General features: G+C 36.8%; 1 protein-coding gene across 3 annotated transcripts in view; it reads left to right on the forward strand.

Moving 5' to 3' along the window:
- STK3 (serine/threonine kinase 3) overlaps positions 1–19,255 on the forward strand; it is a 277,013-nt gene that overhangs the window by 155,957 nt on the left and 101,801 nt on the right. For all 3 annotated transcript variants that reach the window (XM_045560703.1, XM_045560704.1, XM_045560705.1), the window contains exon 8: positions 2,381–2,506. In XM_045560703.1, coding sequence (XP_045416659.1) covers positions 2,381–2,506 — 126 coding nt within the window. The remainder of the gene's footprint in view (positions 1–2,380; positions 2,507–19,255) is intronic.

Below are 19,255 nucleotides of genomic sequence, written 5' to 3' on the forward strand. Positions count from 1 at the left end.
TTTCTTGGTCAAAATCATATCTATAGTAGTTATGTAGAGAAAGCGTGAGTACAAATGAAATACCAAGTTTTGGAGATTAAGAGCATTAAGCTCTATAGACTAATGGTAGCATAACACTGTAGTCGATTCACAATGAATTGCATAAAAGCAAGGTTGCGGTAGACTACATGAATCAGGTGTGTAGTTTGGCATTTCTTAAAAATAACGGTATCTTGGAGGGGTGGCTTATAATTTTCCCTGAGAAGACAAAGTATAATACAATTTGAAATTTCTATATAAAGAAAAGTAATTCTACTGGTTCCAAGTTGTTGGTTTTCTTGCATTTCTGTTCATGTAAAATCAGTCACTAAATCCTTCTTATTCTTCCATCAGAGTTACTGTTTCCTCTCTATTTTTGGCAACTGTTTTTTTTTAAATCTTGTTCTTAATAATTCATACCTATATTATAACAGTTTTTCCCCACTCTATTATTTGTAAACTCTACTCAAGACTATTCTATCAAAGACATTCTTTCCTTACGTTATTCTCTTATGTAATTTAAAATGGCTCTCAGACAAAATTGAGGTTTCTCACCCTAAGCATTTACCCTTCTTGCCTTACTGTTATCTGTATCGAAACTCAGAACACCATGTCTCTAAATGGTGTTTCTACTTTGGCTAGGCAGATGTTTTTACTGTGTTCTAGCATACATCCCCTATTTTTGTGTCTTTGTTCATATTGTTCATACTGTTTCTCCTTCCTAAAATGAATGATCTGTTTCTTCTGTATGAGGCATCTGTGATTACCTTACCCCTTCTCCTATTTTTGTATCTCTTAATCATATAGGCTGTACGCTAAACCATCAATATAACTTCTCTGTCATATTATACTTTTTAAAATACGTGTTTGTCTTTTATTTCCCAAAGAACATATCTTCAGGAATGTGTGTGTGTGTGTGTGTGTATGTAACCTTTCTACTAGTGTTTGTCAAAAAATTTCAGAGAAGAACAGGGATTCCTTCCTTCTTGTTACTCCACCATCCTCTAGGACACTGTCTTTGTCTTTATAATTGTTTGAAGTTGCATTGCAAGTACGTCTATTTTCCAGCTTAGCACAAAGTGAAGAGATCATAGAATAGTTAGTCAATGCTTTACAGCCCAGACTAGAAAGCAGAACAGAACACTTCCACTCAGGTTCCACTGGTGAGAACTTCCTCACATAGTCACAACCAGCTAAAAGGGAAGTTGAGAAATGTAGGATCTATTAATAGCTGGGCAGCTGTAGGTCCAGCCAAAACTTTGTTTTGGTATATGACCAGGAGTTTCCACTACAGTATGTTAATTAGTCTCACCACAGATATGGTGATTAATCTATAACTATTACAGAAGAATTTACTGGTTCTTTACAATCAGTCTTAGTATTCCGTATTTGGCAAAAATCTCACTCAGTTTTTCTAAATGGTATATTTACTATTTTAAAGCCTCGTCCCAATGTCTATAATTTCTTCCTTAACACTAAATGTTTTTTGTCTTTAAGGATATTTTTGTGTTCTATTTACATTTATTGAAATAATTCGGGTGGCTTTTACCTGACACTATCTACTGATATATAATTATGAAAATTGTATTTTGAAGCTGGATTTCTTCCCCCAGATAAGGTTATCTCTCCCAAATTATACTTATAACCTCTCCGTCTACTTTCTCTCATGCTCCTCTCTCTCAGTAATAAAGCAATTAAAAACCCAGATCTATTCTGATAATTTCCCTTCTGCTTATCAGAATTGTAGAGAACGCAGCTATTTTAGCTAGATTATAATGATATTAAAAAAGAAGCAACAAGTTATTTTATATATAGTATAGAAATGCAAAATTTATTTACTGAAAAATATTTTTCTGTCTTCATTGAAAAAGATTAAATTATTCATGACACAATAAAGTAGAAAACATGTAAAAGAAGTAGCAGTATGTGTGTCCTCCTTTTTACCACTGATTTTAGTTATCAGCTTATTAAGATTAATTAAATTCTTTAAATCAGTACCAACATGTTTATTTTTTTATGTAATGTAATCACCAACCTGTTTCTTAAAATTTATTATCTTTTTTACTATTTAGTGTACACTTCCTTTGGACAATTATATCTTTAAGGATAATGTAGTTTTATTAACAGGGTTGCATTTTTGTGTGTGTGCTTTATATTTTTGAAAAAACAAGTACATCCAGAAGCAAAATCTTTATTTCTAAAGCTGCTGAAATATTCTTTCCTTAACCAATACATTTAATTCTAGATGAGGAAACAATCATTGAAGCCTGTGATCCTGGTTAATGTTTACATGTTTTAATATTTGTTAGCTATAATCCTGAAAAATCCTTTGAATGTGTACCATTGAATTTTACTTTTCCAGCATCCTTTTATCAAGAATGCAAAACCTGTATCAATATTAAGAGACCTGATTACAGAAGCTATGGAAATCAAAGCTAAAAGACATGAAGAACAGCAGCGAGAATTGGAAGAGGAGGAAGAAAATTCGGTCTGTAATTATCTTTAAAAAGTTGATTTTTTTCTGAGTCATTTTTCTTTAATTTTGTTTTTGTTTCTTTAAATATATCAGTACCACTTACTGTTTTATTTCACAGTAAAATGTGTTTCTTCATTAAATCTCAAAATATATTTTGTTTGCATTGAATGTTTACTATCCTTTGCTGATGTCTTAAGAATTAGTGATTAGTGGAATATAATATTAATATGTTTGTTAGGCTTGCACAGTACCTAGTAACTAGTTGACGCTAACTCTGAGTTTGTTGAATAAATATCTTGAATTTGGGCAATCTTGTGTCATATCTTGTGGAACTAACTTTCTTTTTCTTTTTTTGCTTTTGAAACAGGGTCTTGCTCTTTACCCCAGACTGGAGTGTAGTGGCACAATCATAGATCACTGCAACCTTGAACTCCTAGCCTCAAGTGATCCTCCCAAATAGCTGGGACTACAGGTAGTTGCCACCATGCCCAGCTAATTTTTTTTTTTTTTTTTTTTTTAAGAAACAGGGTCTTGCTTTGTTGCCCAGGCTGGTCACAAACTCCTAGGCTCAAGTGACCCTCCCACCCAAGCCTCCCAAAGTGCTGGGATTACAGGTGTGAGCCACCATGCCTGGCCTGGAACTGTCTTTTAACTTGTTACCAACTATGCTATAAATAAAGAGTATCACAGTAGAACAGGGGTTACCAGAGAAAGCAAAAGGGACATATAAGGACCTAGCATTTTCAACTAGTTTGTTCCATTTACTTTATATTGATGTGTCACTGTATTTTAATAACAACAAAATAATTGTATTTATGTACCACATTTTGTAGTATCTCATGGTTTTATCCTTTGCTAATTATTTTTTGCCTTATGTTTCAAATAATCTTTTTTTTATAGATAAAGATAGAGATAAATACCCCTTGGTATTCAAATCATTATAAAATCTGAACACATAGATATTATTTTACTGATTAAAAATGTCTTTGATAGCATCATTTATATTTTCCCTTTGAAATTTTTTTATCTTATAGTTTATACAAATAGCATTATTTTGCTAATTTAAATTCAATATAAATAGCATTATTTATTTTGATAATTATTTATTTTTAAAATATTTATTTATTTATCCTCCCAAGTGATCCTACTTAGGAGGACCACTTGAGCCTAGGAATCTGAGGCTGCTGGGAGCCATGATTGTGCCACTATGCTCCAGTCTGGGTGACAGAGCAAGACCTTGTCTCAAAAACAAAAAGGAAAGAAAGTTCTAGAAGATATGCATAAAATTGCCCAAATTCAAGATGTTTATTCAGTTTTAATTTCAGAGACTGGTTATTAAATTGGGAATTCTTTTGAAATATTTTTATTCTTTGTACTAATTATTAATCCTTGTGTCATGTGGTAGTCTAGGACAGGGAGAAATGTGTATCTTTGCAGACCTGACTTACAATTATTTTCTTTAGATATGCAGCTACATGAGTTATTTTTTTGGCAATCATGGATTGCCTAGTGTGACAGATGCTTTAAGCTTATATTCTAAATGTAAAATCTTTCACTAATGAAGTCACCATTCAGAATTTTAGCCATGTCCTCAAAAGGTATTTTTTCGTAAGTTTGTGATTAAATAAGTGATATGGGAGATGTAAAGACCTTGGCTCTTGCTTTCAGGGGATTTTATAGTTCCCACCCTTGGTTCCTGTGTGATGATAGATACATTTAGTTTCTGATTTCTCTCCAATTAATGTTTGTAAATGTCAGATTCTTGTAGTTGGTTTTTGTGGTTTCATTACATCCATATGAGGTTCATTGCACGGTGCTCAAGGAAGCCATTACACTGAGACAGCAGGGGATACAGCGGAGAAAAGAGTTTAATATTGCAGGTGCCAAGCAAGGAGAAAGGAAGAGGTTCTCAAATCTGTCTCCCAGAGAATTTGGGAGAAAGGGCTTTTTGAAGATAGTTTGGCAGGCAAAAGCCTAGGCAATTGTGTCTGCTAACTGGCTGAGTTGAGGGTGGAACCAGATGGGTGTAGAAATTGTCTCCTTTGCTGAGTGAGTTCTTGGCTGGGAGTCACAAGACCACTTGAGTCAGTTCCTTGGTATAGGCCACTGGGTGGGTCAGCTGTGCCATCAGAATGCAGGGCTTGGAAGATATCTCAAAAACTAGAATTAGGTTTAACAAGGCTGATGTTTTCTATGGGAGCAATGTGGAAGCTAAGAATCTTTTATGACCAGCAGCTATATGACTCTTGAGTAGTAAGCAATTATAGGAAAGCAAGCTAGGGGACAATGTCTGGTTATATTTAAATTTCCCCTACCACAGTTCCCACCTTGTGACCCTTTAATAATTTTATAAAGGGTGGTTTCAGTTTCAAAGGCACTTTATCATATATTATTTCATTTGATTTTTTTTTAAAAGATTGGTCCTGTATGTTGTTATTATTATCCCATTGAGCATTTGAATAAAATTAGGTTAGGAGAGAAGTGATTTGGCACAGTTCACAAAGCTAGTGAAGAGCCAAAACTAAATATTTTACTTTTATGCTTCCATGATCCTTCACTAGTACTACATGCTGATTTTTCAATAAAATATTTATTAGTACTTGTAAAAAGAAACAACATTGACTTATCAGGGTTAGACTATTTTTGATAAAGTTGTGTTCTCAGAAAAACCTAGTTTTTCTTCCTCTATAAGGGTACCCATTTGCCTTCCCTTTGCCTTATGCATATTTCTAACGAGTGCTGGGTTAGTGAACTACCTTTAGTTAGCTGTTAATGGGTAGGTGGTTATTTTTGCTTTACTGTTATCTTCCTCTACTTAATTATAGACTAGTTTCCAGTTTTGATGGATAGGGAACTGTTGACTACCCCAGAACTTACTGGTTTTTACTAGATTTTAAGATCTTGCTATAGTCACTTTAGTTACTTTCTGCCACTTTGGTGATCTCTCTTTCTCTCTCTCTTTTTTTCTTATTTCAGAATATTATGGGGGCATACACGTTTTGGTTATATAATTTGCTTTTGTACAGTTTGAGTCAAAGTTGTAAGTGTGCCCTTCACCCAGGTAGTGTGCATTGTACCCATCAGGTGTAAATTTATCCATCCCCTTCTTTCCCCTCCCACCTACTTGATTTCCATTGAGTTTTACTTCCATATGTGCACATAAGTGTTGATTGATTAGTTCTAATTTAGTATTGAGCACATATGGTGTTTGTTTTTTCATTCTTGTGGTGCTTGACTTAGAAGAATAGTCTGCAGTTCCATCCATGTTCTTATAAAAGATACCAGATCTCCTTTTTTATGGCCGAGTAGTGCTCCATGGTGTACATATACCACATTTTATTAACCCACTCGGGCACTTGGGTTGTTTCCACATCTTTGGAATTGTGAATTGTGCTGCTATAAATATTCGAGGGCAAGTGGTTTTTGTTGTTGTTGTTGTTGTTGTTGTTTTAATAAAAATGTCTTTTTTCTGTTTGGGTATATACCTAGTACTAGGATTGCTGGATCAAATGGTAGGTGTACTTTTTTTTCTTTTTTGAGACAGAGTCTCGCTCTGTTGCCCGGCTAGAGTGAGTGCCGTGGCGTCAGCCTAGCTCACAGCAACCTCAAACTCCTGGGCTTAAGGGATCCTCCTGCCTCAGCCTCCCGAGTAGCTGGGACTACAGGCATGTGCCACCATGCCTGGTTAATTTTTTCTATATATATTTTTAGTTGGCCAGATAATTTCTTTCTATTTTTAGTAGGGTCTCGCTCTTACTCAGGCTTTTCTCGAACTCCTGACGTCAAGCGATCCACCCGCCTCAGCCTCGCGGAGTGCTAGGATTACAGGCGTGAGCCACCACGCCCGGCTGGTAGGTGTACTTTTAATTCTTTGTGTTATCTCCATACTGCTTTCCTTAGAGGCTGTACTAGTTTGCAGTCCCACCAACAGTGTATAGGTGTTTCTTTCTCTTCACATCCTCGCCAGCATCTGTTGTTTTGGGAGTTTTTGATAAAAGCCATTCTCACTGGAGTTAGGCGCTATCTCATTGTGGTTTTGATTTGCATTTCCCTGATGATTAGAGATGTTGAGCATTTTTTCATATGTTTATTGGCCATTGGTCTATCTTCTTTTGAAAAGCTTCTGTTTATGTCTTTTGCCCACTTTTTAAAGGTGTTGTTTGATTTTTTCCTTGCTGATTTCCTTGAGTTCTTTGTAGATTCTTGTTATTAGCACTTTATTGGATGTATAGCATGCACAAATTTTCTCCCATTCTGTAGGTTGTCTATTTGCTGTATTGATTGTGTCCTTCGCTGTGCAGAAACTTTTTAATTTGATCAGGTCCCATTTATTTATTTTTGTTGTTGCTGATTGCTTTTGGGTTCTACTCCAAATTATTTCCCTAGGCCAATACCTAGAAGAGTTTCTCCAACATTTTCTTCTAGAATTCTTACAGTTTCATGCTTTAGGTTTAAGTCTGTTATCCATCGTGAATTAATTTTTGTGAGTGGTGAGAGGTGTGGATCCTGTTTCAGTCTTCTACATGTGACTATCCAATTTTCCCAGCACCATTTACTCAATAGGGATTTTTTACCCCAGTGTATGTTTTTTCTCCTTTGTCAAAGATCACATGGCAATATGAGGATGGTTTCATATCTGGGTTCTCTGTTTTGATTCATACATCTATCTCTGTCTCTGTCTTTGTGTCAGTACCGCTGGCCTGGTTTCTCTACAGGGTGGGGCATGTGCCCTCCTTATTTACTCCCTGAAACTCCACAGCACTTTCCCCTCTGATCACTCCATGCGCATTCCCTCTCCACCTAAGAGCAGCTCTGGAGCTACTCCACAGTTTGTGTGTCTCACCCGCTGGCATGAGTCTCCATGTGATGCTGGCGAGTAGCAGGAATCTCCAGTTGCGCATCTCTGGACCACCACTAGATCTGAAGGTGAGGGAAGTAGGCCACTCTGTCCACAGAGTTCTCCCCCAGGGGCATGCTCCCACTGAGGGAGAAGTGGCTGCTCATGAGTCTCTTGGCTCTAGCTGCACTCCCTATTATAGTGAGTGGTAAGAAGGGCCACTGCTCCTGTTTAGCCTGCCTTCCAGAGGCATTTGGTTGCCATGGAAGAAGCCAGGGAGCTAAGCTAATTCAGTCTGAGTGCCACAGCCCCCTCCAATGTGACAGTTCTCCAGTGGGAGTTAGGGGGATAGGGTGTGCTCACAGACCCGCACTCCCCTGTGCCCCTCCATACCCTCCCATTGTATATGGTCATGAGGGCTCTCTCGCCACCGGAGCCTGGAACCTCGACCTCTCCCCTATGGCTCCCCTCCTGCTCTCGCCACCTGGGGGCACCAGGTTCGACCTGCCTGTCTGAGCAGCCAGCGAGAGATTCTGCCAAACGCCTGTGGGCAGGAAGATGGCAGACTGTGGCTGTCCCACCAGCTGGGCAGCACAGAGCACTCTAGCGGTGCTGTGGTACAGAGAGAGGCTGTGGTCTCCCTGCACTGCTCTTGTGTCTGGGGTGCACCAGGCCCTGCCCAACTGTCCAAGCCGTCAGCAGGCAATACTACACAGTACTGCCAGCAGCTCCGCTCTCCCAGGTGGGTTCGGCTGGGAACTCCTCCCTGTCACCAAGAGACACTCCTCTAGTGTAGAGCACTTTCCCAGTTTCTCGGGGTTGGGAGGTGTGGCTATAAGCCTGCTTGAGCCACAGTTACTTTCTGGGATGCCACGAAATGGAGGAGGTACGGAGGGGGGAGGTGTCCAAATGCAAGAATGTCAGCTTTCTGGTCCCTTGTGGCACTCCCCCGGAGGATGAGAGCTCTCTGTCCCACTGCTGGCCAGAGACACCCAGGTGGGGGAGGGGAGCACCCCTTACCCTTTCACTGACCTCCGGGCCTCCCTGGATTTTGTCTGGGTCGGGTCATCTCTTCTCTATCCTCCTTTCTCTCACCTTCACAGGTCTTCTTGGTGGGGTCCTGGGACTCCTCTGCTGTCTCTCCCCGTGGTCCACATCCGAGCAGTAATTGTTCTCCGCTGTCCTCAGTCCAACCCTCTACTCTTCTGCCAGGACCATCAGACAACCTGTGTCTCTAGTTGGCCATCTTTGCAGTCTCCACTTTGGTGATCTTGTTCTTCCCTATTTTCCTCTCCTTCACTGAGCTCCAGCCATACCAGCCTTTCAGATTTTTAATTTTTTAACATGCCTAAGACTTTTCCTTACTCAGGGACTTTGCTTGTGCTATCCCTGTGCTTGAAACACTCTTTGCCTGAACTCATGGAATGGCTACCTTCCTTTCTTTTGGATCTCAGCTTTCAATATCACGCGCTCCAAAAGTTAGCAGCTTAAAACAAGACACACTTATCTCATGGTATCTGTAAATCAGTATTTCAGAAGTGGCTTAGACAGGTGATTCATGCTCAGGGTCTCTTGTGAGGTTGCAGTCTAAATGGTGGTCAGAGCTGCAGTCATCTGAAGGCTTGATGAGGGCTGGAGGAATCACTTCCACGATGGCTCATTATATGGCTGTTGGCCAGCTGCCACAGTTCCTTGCATGCTCTGTAGGACTGCTTGAGAGTCTTCACAGCATGGCAGCTGACTTCTCTCAGAATGACCCACCCAAGAGAGAACAAAAAGGAAATCTCAATACCTCTTATGATGAAGTCTCAGGAGTGACATATTGTTACTTCTGCCACATTCTATTTGTTAAAAACAAGTCAGTGATCACAGAAAGTGATGGAGCAAGGATGATGCCTCTATAGAAGCAACCATTAAGCTGGCAAAAGCTAACAGATCAACTTTTTCAAAACTCTGGAACGTAAGGAAAAATAGCAACCAGGGGAGTATTTAATGAAGAAGGAGGCTGCTAAATTTCAATAAGAAAGCAATGTGACATTTTTGCATACATAGCTGCCATACTCTGTTTTCTAGTTCAGCAGTGGCCCTTATTCTCAAAAATTGTGGTTTTGCATTTTTACCTGTCAGGTGATTCCCTGAGGGACTAGTACAGATACCTTTGTTTCAGTCCCCTTGAGCTGGAGCAGCTTCCTAGGGAGAGTCTGTCAAAAACATCTAAATCTGCTAGAGCTAGTAAACAAATCAGCAAAATCTCAGGGTATAAGATCAACACACTAAACTCAGTTGTGTTTCAGTGCACCAGCACTGAAAAATGTGAAAAGGAAATTAAGCAAATAATTCCATTTATAGTTGCATCCAAAAGAATGAAATACCTATGGAATAAATTTAACCAAAAAGATGAGAAACTTGTACCTTGAAAAGTACAAAACATTGCTAAAAGAAATTAAAGGAGACTTGAATCAATAGAAAGATATCCTGTGTCCAGGAATTGGAAGACATAATATTGTTAAGATGGCAATATTCCCCAAAGCAATTCACAGTTTAATCCCATCCCTATCAGTAGCATTCAAGATGTAAGCATGCAGTTTGGTAACTTACTAATTATACAACAAGCAATATTTATTCTCATGTAGTTCTTGAACTAGTTGATGATTTTTAATGTACTAATTTTAAGTTTTCTAGTATGGTTTATTGAAATATTATACAGGCACTTGAATGAGTGTTTAAATATTTATACAGTAAAAGAGTGCTTGCTGTTTTAAAATAAAACAACAAGGCAAACACTCCACACATGGTACATTGAATGATTATTTAAGAGTGGAATGGATGGTGGTAATGGAATTTATAAGATAAAGTATGGAATGCACCACTGACAAGCCATTTTAAAGTAGATTAAAAGATTGATAAGGGGGTTACAAGAATTGCTTTGTCACTAGGGTTTAGACATTTCTTAAGTGGATCACAATGTTAAGTAAAATACAAGGAGTTAAATGGATGTAGAAGAATTTTATATTAAGTGAAATGTTGAGCAAAAGGTGGGATTCTTCTTTGATGCTAAGCTTGCATGAGATCTTTTCACTTTAATGACCATATCAGGCCCTTTACTTTCATGTTTATGTAAAGAAAGGTGTTATTTTCCTTCATATTAACTTAGTAATCACTCAAAGAAAAGAGTGTTTGTCTAGTATCAGACAATGTCTTAGAGCTTCTATCTTTGGAAAAGGAATAAGGACTTCCTGGTGATCTCTTTATGGTCTGAACTCAAAGCTTTTCAGGCTATGGTCATTAATGTCTGAAGAATGGCATTTTCCTTTAAACGTGATTCACTGAAGCAGTAATTCTCAGTGTCAATGTGGGGAGAAATGCCAGGATGCTTTGAAAATCCCACTAGAGATGGTGATATAGCCTCCAGGTGAACATTTCTCGGAATGGTCTCCCACTCCCCCTGTCCCTGTTCAATAGGGAGCTTCAAATCAGTCTATCTTTTGGGAACATTTTGATCTAAAGAATAGAACAGCAGAAGAATCAGCCCACGTCAGTCCAGAAGCCTCTAATGTACCTAGTTAGTTAAATGAGAGATAGAATTATCTAAGAACAGGACAGATTGTTTGGACTTGAATCCCAAGTCTGTTCCCAAATATCTTTATGTCTTTGTACAAGTAAGTTATTTAATCTCTCTGCTTCAGTTTCATTATCTATAAATAGATTTGTTATGAGAATATAATAAAAAAAGAATACATATATAAGTACTTAGAACAGTGTTTTGCATATAGTATGCTCAGTAAAGTTGAGCTTTCATTTTTATTAATGCTCCTACTTATACCACCACTACTGCTATTATAACATTTTAGCCAGGATTTTTGGTTTTGTTATTCTTTTGTTTATTTTTTGGCTTTTTTGGTGGTGATTACTGCTGGCTTTGCTACCTAAGGGCCATGAAAATAACATTACTGATCAGATTTGAACAAATATAGATTCAGATTTTTTTTCCAGCATTTTTTTATTTAGAGATGAGGTCTCATTCTTTCGCCCATGCCAGAGTACAGTGGTATGATCATAGCTCACTGCAGCCTCCAACTCCTGGGCTCAAGCAATCCTCCTGCCTCAGCCACCCAAGCATCTGGGACTACAGGTGCGTGCTAATTTTTAAGTTTTTTGTAGAGATGGGACCTGGCTGTATTGCCCAGGCTGGTCTCGAATTCCAGGGGTCAAGCGATCCTCCCACTTCAGCCTCCCAAAGTGCTGGGACTGTAGGTGTGAGCCACCGCACTTGGCCTCTTTTAAGCATTTTAAAACAAATTTTAAATGGCCAAATGGGTTTGGACGAGTTGGTAGATATTTTTATAAATGTAGCTTTTAAATTAAAAAAAATTTGAGGAACACCTGTAAAGAAAATGTCTTTATTGATCCTTATTCCTTTATTTCATGGAAAATAAATTTTATTTAGTAAGGAATATTTGAGATAAAATTGACAACAAACTGAAATCCTTTAAAAGAATTGATTACTTGTTATTTCTGATTTTCCCTATGTAATTAAATCACAATTAAAAGAAATCCCTACATAGTTATGACTATAGAAATACTGTTCACAAACATCATAATATATTATGATTACATGTGATTTCTTTTTGTGACTTCTGGAGCTAATAATTGTCTGAGTTTTTGTTACTGTTGTTAGTTCTATATGTACCATCACTGATTTGTTCACAAATGCTATATTTCCAAACTCTCTGTAGGAGCTGTCAACCCCTCTGTGTATGTTTAAACAGTTAATTTATTAGTGCCACACTCTTTTCTTGACTCATTCCTTCTCTAGTCCTCTATCCTTTTCTAATCTGAACTAATTGCCCTTTGGGAGTCTTGAGCAGCTGTCATCCTGAAAGTTCCTTTCAGTATCATCCTGTGAATTTCCTTTTCCTCTCTTCTGTAATGTATCTCTTGCTTCCTGGATCTTCTCTCTTCTTTTTTCTTTCTTGTTTTACTTTCCTATTTTGATGTACCTCATTTCCCAGTAGCTTCCTGGCATTTGCTGTTTTTTTCAGATCTTGCATATCTGACCATTTATTGTACCTTAACCCTTGATTAATTGGGTATAAAATTCTGGATTGGAAATAATGTTCTCTTACTGTTTCGAAGGCCTTGCTCTGTTTCCTTGCTCAGCAGTAATGCTGATAAGAAGACGGATGCCATTCTGATACACAGTTCTTTGAATTTAAAAGTTTTTTGGATCTTCACATTCTCCTTGTTATTTAAAATTTTCATGATAACATACCTTGGTATAGATCTTTTCCATTCATTGTGTATAATGTCTTTCGGCATTTTAAGTCTTGAAATACCCTTCAGTTCTATGTTATTTATTTATTTATTTATTTTTGCTATTTCTTTTCACAGTCTCTTCTCTCTTTTTTCTTTCTCTCTCTCTGGAACTCCTTTTATTTGGTTATTGGACCTCTTAAATTAATCTTTCAAAGATCTTATTGTAAGGCTGGTGGCAGGCACCCCTCCCTTCCCTAATGAAAAAAAGAAGCCCCTCCTATTCCTCAATACCCGCCCTAAAGCTGAAACAAAGAAATTTCTCATTCTTCCTCATATATAAGCCCACCCAGACTTCTGGGTGGGGCAACTTCTCTGGTCCCACTCCATGGGTCCCGTGAAGCTCGCTCGGGTCCCTCTCTTGGGACACGTAACCCCCACCCGGGAGCGCTCCAATAAAGCCTCTTTACTTATCCCTTTCAGCTCTGCTCCTCTTTCTTTCTCTGGTGCCCGACACTCCAAAAAACCTTACATTTGGTGCTGAAACCCGCGAGGGTGCTTTAACTTTCGACCGTGCAGCCGCTCCCGTGAACTCCGGTCTTCAAACCTTACACTTATCTTTTCTGTTTTTTTGGTCCTCTTTTTCTCTTTTTGTTCTTTCTCTGACATCTCCTCAAGTTTATCTTCCAACCCTGCTCTTTTTTTCATAGCAAATATTTAATTTTTAAGATATCTTCCTCTTCCTCATTATTGTTTTATTATTATTATTCTGAGTTTTCTTTCACTCCCTGCCTTGTCTCTGTTTCCTTTGTGTTTATTTCGATCTCTGACTTTTTACTTCATGGACTTTCTTCAGACATCTAGTGATTATATCTGAGAGAAGTGCTACAATTACCTTCTGGCAGCTTAGTATCTAAGAGCAGAATTAGTCAACTAATAAATCTTGCTTATAAAAGATGTTAGGGGTTCACTACTCTGAATTTTCTTGCTTCTTGGGACTTTTGGGCTTGCAAGCATAAGTTCTGAGTGTTTTTGGTCTGCTGAGTTAGCTATTTATATATTTATATGCATTTGTAACTTATAATTTTTTTTTCTAACTTCCAGATGTTTTCTAACATCTCATATTTACTGTTTCTCCTTGCCTGTGCTGTTTCTCTTTACAGGTCTATCCTTTTCTGTAACTTTATCATGATTTTGGAAGGATTTTGGGAGAGATAGGCATGAACTCATGTGTTTTGTCCTCCATTTTAATGGAAGCTCCTGCCATTTGTTGTTTCTTGGATGTTCTAAAATTATAATTTTAGATATTGAGTTTGTAATATGATCTCATTATAAAAAAATCTATAAAACAGTTCGTATATCTTGATGATTAAAAAACTCCTTGAGTATGCATATATTAGCACAATTTAAAGAAAAATTATAGTCTATTCAGTTCTGGTTTGTTCTGGACAAGTTGTAAATCAAAATGATCCAAGCAGGGAAGGGAAAACTTTTGTAAGTTACCATTATAAGAAATAAGGGCAATTAGGCAAGTCATACCAAATTTGTAGTTGATTAGAACAGAAGTAAATTATATCTCTGTTTTTCTGAAACACTGGGTATTTTACAAAGTAATTTTCTCTAGGTGATGGAACAGAGATACAATCTTAGACCCCTCCTTATCTAATTGATACTGTGCTTGCTTTAACATGCGTATCCTTGAAGTCAAGATTGTTGCTTTAGAACCTCTTCTGATTTGTGTTTGCAACTCATCTTGGTTACCTTTAACCCATGAAATTTACTGGTTCTTTTTTTGAATTGGCTCCAACTTGGGGGATTCATTTGACCAATACCTGATTAGCGATAGTATTGGGGACAGGGCGGCCTTTTAGACTATGATAGAAGGTTTTGGATGGATATTTTGTTATACCAGGTGTTTTCAATGAGATTTTTCTCCATTCCTTTTTTCCTCTTTTTGATTATTTCAGAGATGAAAGGTCTTTTCAGCATGGTGGGAGATCTGTGTTGCCAAATTTTGCTTCTGCATTTATTTTTAGCCCAGAGGACCTGTATTCTCTGGTAGCCTCTTTTATAGCTATTTCTAGTCTAGACCATGAATTGGCCCTTATCCAGTGACTGGGCTAGAATGACACAAAGCCAGTTTGGCATTGGACCATTGAAAAATTTCATAAAGCTAAATTTTGAGATAATATGGATCAAATTCTTTCTCTGACTTTAAAATTTCAGAACTGTGAAATCTACCATATCGAATTTTGCTACATTATAAGAGATATATTTCGTATTCAGTATTAATACTTGGGTCCATTGTGGATCCTACTTTTTCCATTCTGTGTGAGCATAATTTTCAGAGAATTTATGGGTTATACGAATATCAACTTAAAAATTTTCCAAATTTAATTTATTTCTATACAGTTTGGCTTACTACAGTTGGGGAAAAAAATCAGTGGCCTAAAATTAAATTGACATTTCCATCAACTCACAGTGTAGCTTTTGAAAAGGAAATAGTATATGATAGCCATTTCAAGATATGTTGTTTTATAAAATTTTAGTGCTATATACCTATACCCTAGGTAACTATTATAAACAAACCTCTTTACATATTTTTTATTCAAGAAAAATATGGAACATGATTGGAAATAGTGCCTTCTGAATTTGATTTTTATACCTATTATTGGAAAAGGTTGTCTGATGAGAATATATCTTGACAAATTGACATGTTTTGATAGGTGCTGAGGTAATTGTACAGATTTATATAATTAAACAAATTGCAAACAGAGATTTTTAAACAGGTTAATCCCAATATCAAAGTTTTTGTGTTAGTTTAAGCATTGCTAAATATGACAAAGATTGTCTTTTTTTTTTTTTTTTTTAGCATTTCTGAGCATGTGGTATAAATTTGGTGCTAAGATGGGTCAACTTTATTATATAGTAAGAATTTCTTTTCTGGATGTTAGTGGAAGATATTCCCAAATCTTTAGTGTGAGTTGATTCTATATTTGTTTAATATTTACTGTAAATACCTAAATTGCTTATGGCAAGTCCACCTTTTAATGAATATGCTTTAACACAATTGCTTTTTCTATACAATTCTGAAATGTAACATTTTGTTGTTACTAAAAAGCATTCATGGTAGTGTTGGGAATGGTATAGAGTAGCAGTCCCCAACATTTTGGGCACCAAGGATTGGTTTCATGGAAGACAATTTTTCCATGGACTGAGGGTAGGGGTGGGGGGATGGTTTCGGGATGATTCAAGCCCATTATGTTTATTGTGCACTTTATTTCTATTATTATTACATTGTAATATATAATGAAATAATTATACAAACTCCTCTGCTAATGATAATCTATATTTGCAGCCCCTCCTCAGCACTAGCATCACCACCTCAGCTCTACGTCAGATCATTAAGCATTCATTAGATTCTCATAAGGAGCGCACAACCTAGATCCTTTGCACATACAGTTTGCAGTTGGGTTTGTGCTTCTATGAGAATGTAACGCTGCCGCTGATCTAATGGAAGGCAGAGCTTATGCGGTGATGGGAGTGGCTGTAAATGTAGACGAAGCTTCACTTGCTGGCTTGCTGCTCACCTCTTGCTGTGTGGCCCAGTTGCTGACAGTCCACAGAGTCGTATGGGTTGGTGGGCTGGGGGTTGGAGAACCACAGTTCTAGAGGTTTTATGGTTTTACATGTTATATTAAGGTTTGTGATACATTTTGGGTTAATTTTTGTGAAAGCTGTAAGATACAGAATTTTTTTTTTTTTTTTGCATGTGGAGTTTAGTTCTAGCACCATTTGTTTAAAAGACTATTCTTTCTCCATTGAGTTGCCTTTGTGCCTTTTTCAAAAGTCAGTTGACTATTTGTGTGGGTCTGTTTTGGAGTTCTATTTTGTTTCACTGATGTATCGTTGATATATGTGTGTATTCTTTTGCCAATACTGTGCTGTTTTGATTACTGCAGTGTTACAGAAGTTTTAAAATTGGAAAGTGTGAATCTTCCAGCTTTATTTTTCTTAGTATTGCATTGGCTGTTCTAGGCCTTTTACCTTTCTATGTAAAGGATTTTTTTGTCAACATTTACAAATGAGCATGCTGGAATTTTTATAGGGATTGAATCAAATCTATATATCAAGTTAGGAAGAAATGACATCTTAACAGTATTGAGTCTTCTAATCCATAAAACATGGAATGTCTCTCAATTTATTTAGATCTTCTTTTATTTCTTGCATCAGTTGTACACAGATCCTGTACATGTTTTAATATGTTAGACTTAATTGTCTCCTTTTTTTCTGGTATTATTGAAAAAAAATTTTTAAATTTCAAATTCCATTTGTTTGTTGCTGATATATAGGAAAGCAATTGACTTTTATGCCCTTGCATCCTGTGGCCTTGCCTTACTTATTGATTCTAGGAGTTTTTTTGTAGATTCTTTGAAATTTTCTATACAGACAATTATGTCATCTGCAAGTAAAGATAGTTTATTTCTTCCTTTATAGTCTTTATAACTTTTTTTCTTATTGTACTAACTAAACCTCACTTTTCCTTTAACTTTAATATGTTTCTGTATCTTCACTATGTTTCTTTGTCTCCCTGTTTCAGAGGATTTGTCTTTTTTCCATTCATAAATATTGGTATAGAAGAAAAATAAGACATGGTATTTGCCTACAAGAAGATTGCAGTCTAGTGGGTAAGACAACAAGTAAATTGATGACTGATCATAATGCAGAATAACAAGTACTGTAATAGAGATATGTGTAAAGAAGAATAATTGTTGTTTTATTGCTCTTGGTTTTTAGCTTTTCATTTCCCTCAAAAGGCCCCTTCTGTGTTTGTCTCTTCTGTCAGCCATGTTATCCTTTTCTTCTGGACGCTTTCTCCTCAGTCTAAAAATGTAGTTATCTTTTGATCATTCAAAAAAAGAAAAAAAAGAACAAATCATTCACAACCAAACTTCTTTATAGAATAGTCATAGTCTTTTGTTTTTTCACTTTGCCCATATTCTGTCTTTTGCACAGTTACTGAAGTATTCTCCAGCAGTATTCACTCCAAGGTGTCTTTCTGGGTAAGATGAGATCACTGTAGCACTTGAGATGTCCATGGGTCATCTCAGTCATTTTGTGTAGTGGACAGTTGGATATGCAGGACCAAAGCCCAGGGGAGAACTCAGGCAATTAGGGGATTAGCACTTTTAGCAGCTGGTAGTTAAACCATGAGCATAGATGGGATTGCTTAAAAAGTGTTTAAAGAAAAATAGAGGTTGCTGCTTTTATCTATACATCTTAGCAATTGCTTCCTCTGGAAAGAGGGAACCTTTCATGATGTTCTTCCAGGCTTGAATTAGGCAAGTGCTTCTTTCTGCTCCTATGGTGTACTGAACCACTAAACTGTACATTTCTCAAGGACAAAGATGGTATCTTAGCACACTGCCTGGCACACAGTAAGTATTATATAAATATATTTACCTGGTAGATATTATATATTATAATATAAATATTTATTGAATCAAGAAATATATGTATAAAACCGCTTTATAATATTTTTTGCCTGACTTTTACTCCTTATTATTCAGGATAGAGCCACAAGAGTATCATCAACACAGAATGTATTTGCATTTAAAAATTAATAAGGTTCATACTAGTACATGGGGTATTTCTTCAGCAATGGTTGCTGATAAATATTTGGGTTGAGGGGGAGATTGTTTTTTTGCTGCCCTGATGTTCCTCTGTCCAAGAATTTAATTTGTATCAGAAGTTTCAATAATGTAAGCTGCTTGTTAAAATCAGTATTATTATTTTAGTGTGTTTTAAGCTATCTTCCCTTTTTTTTAAATTTTATTTTTTTGAGATGGGGTCTTGCTCGGTCTCCCAGGCTGGAGTGCAGTGGCGAGATCATAGCTTATTGTAACCTTGAACTCCTGGTCTCAAGCCATTTTCCTGCCTCAGCCTCCTAAGTAGCTGAGACTACAGGCCTGCACCACCATGTCCAGCTAATGTTGCCCAGGCTGGTCTCAAACTCTCGGGCTCAGTAGTTTTTAGCTCAGTTATATCCTCTCACCTCAGACTCCCAGAGTGCTGGAATTACAGACGTGAGCCATTGCACCCTGCTAGTCTCCTTTTGAAGTTTATTGATTGATTTCTTCTAATCATTTTAGTATATTATTATTTCTAAGTTTATGTAATATTTCTTCTGTTAAATGTTTATTAAAATTTTTGTTTGCTCTTAAACACTATCATAATGGAAGAGAAAAGTAGTAAGAGAAAGAAAGAATGAGGAAAAGAAGAAATTCTTTTCAAAGACCTATTGGCCCTTCATTGTATTTGTTCTAGGAACATAAGATGTACAATCAAAAGTCTTTATTATATAAAAGCAATTTAGAATGAATTGATAAATTGATGTTTGTTATTTCCTTTTGTATGCTTCTGTCAATATTGTGGAATCAACAACTGTTCATTGAGCTCCTGCTATTATATGCAGGTTGTTATGGAGATTACCAAATGTAGAAGACATCCATTGTCCTTAAGGAATGTAAACATTGCTTATATAAAAATATAGTGACATGACAGTGGTTATAGTATTTTAAAATATCTCATTTTTAGAAAATTTATCAGTGGCCACTATATTTCTGAAATACATTTATAGTATCTTAATAAATTTTATAAGCTATTTTATG

This window comes from Lemur catta, chromosome 9, assembly GCF_020740605.2.
Source record: "Lemur catta isolate mLemCat1 chromosome 9, mLemCat1.pri, whole genome shotgun sequence".
Taxonomy (NCBI): Eukaryota; Metazoa; Chordata; class Mammalia; order Primates; family Lemuridae; genus Lemur; species Lemur catta.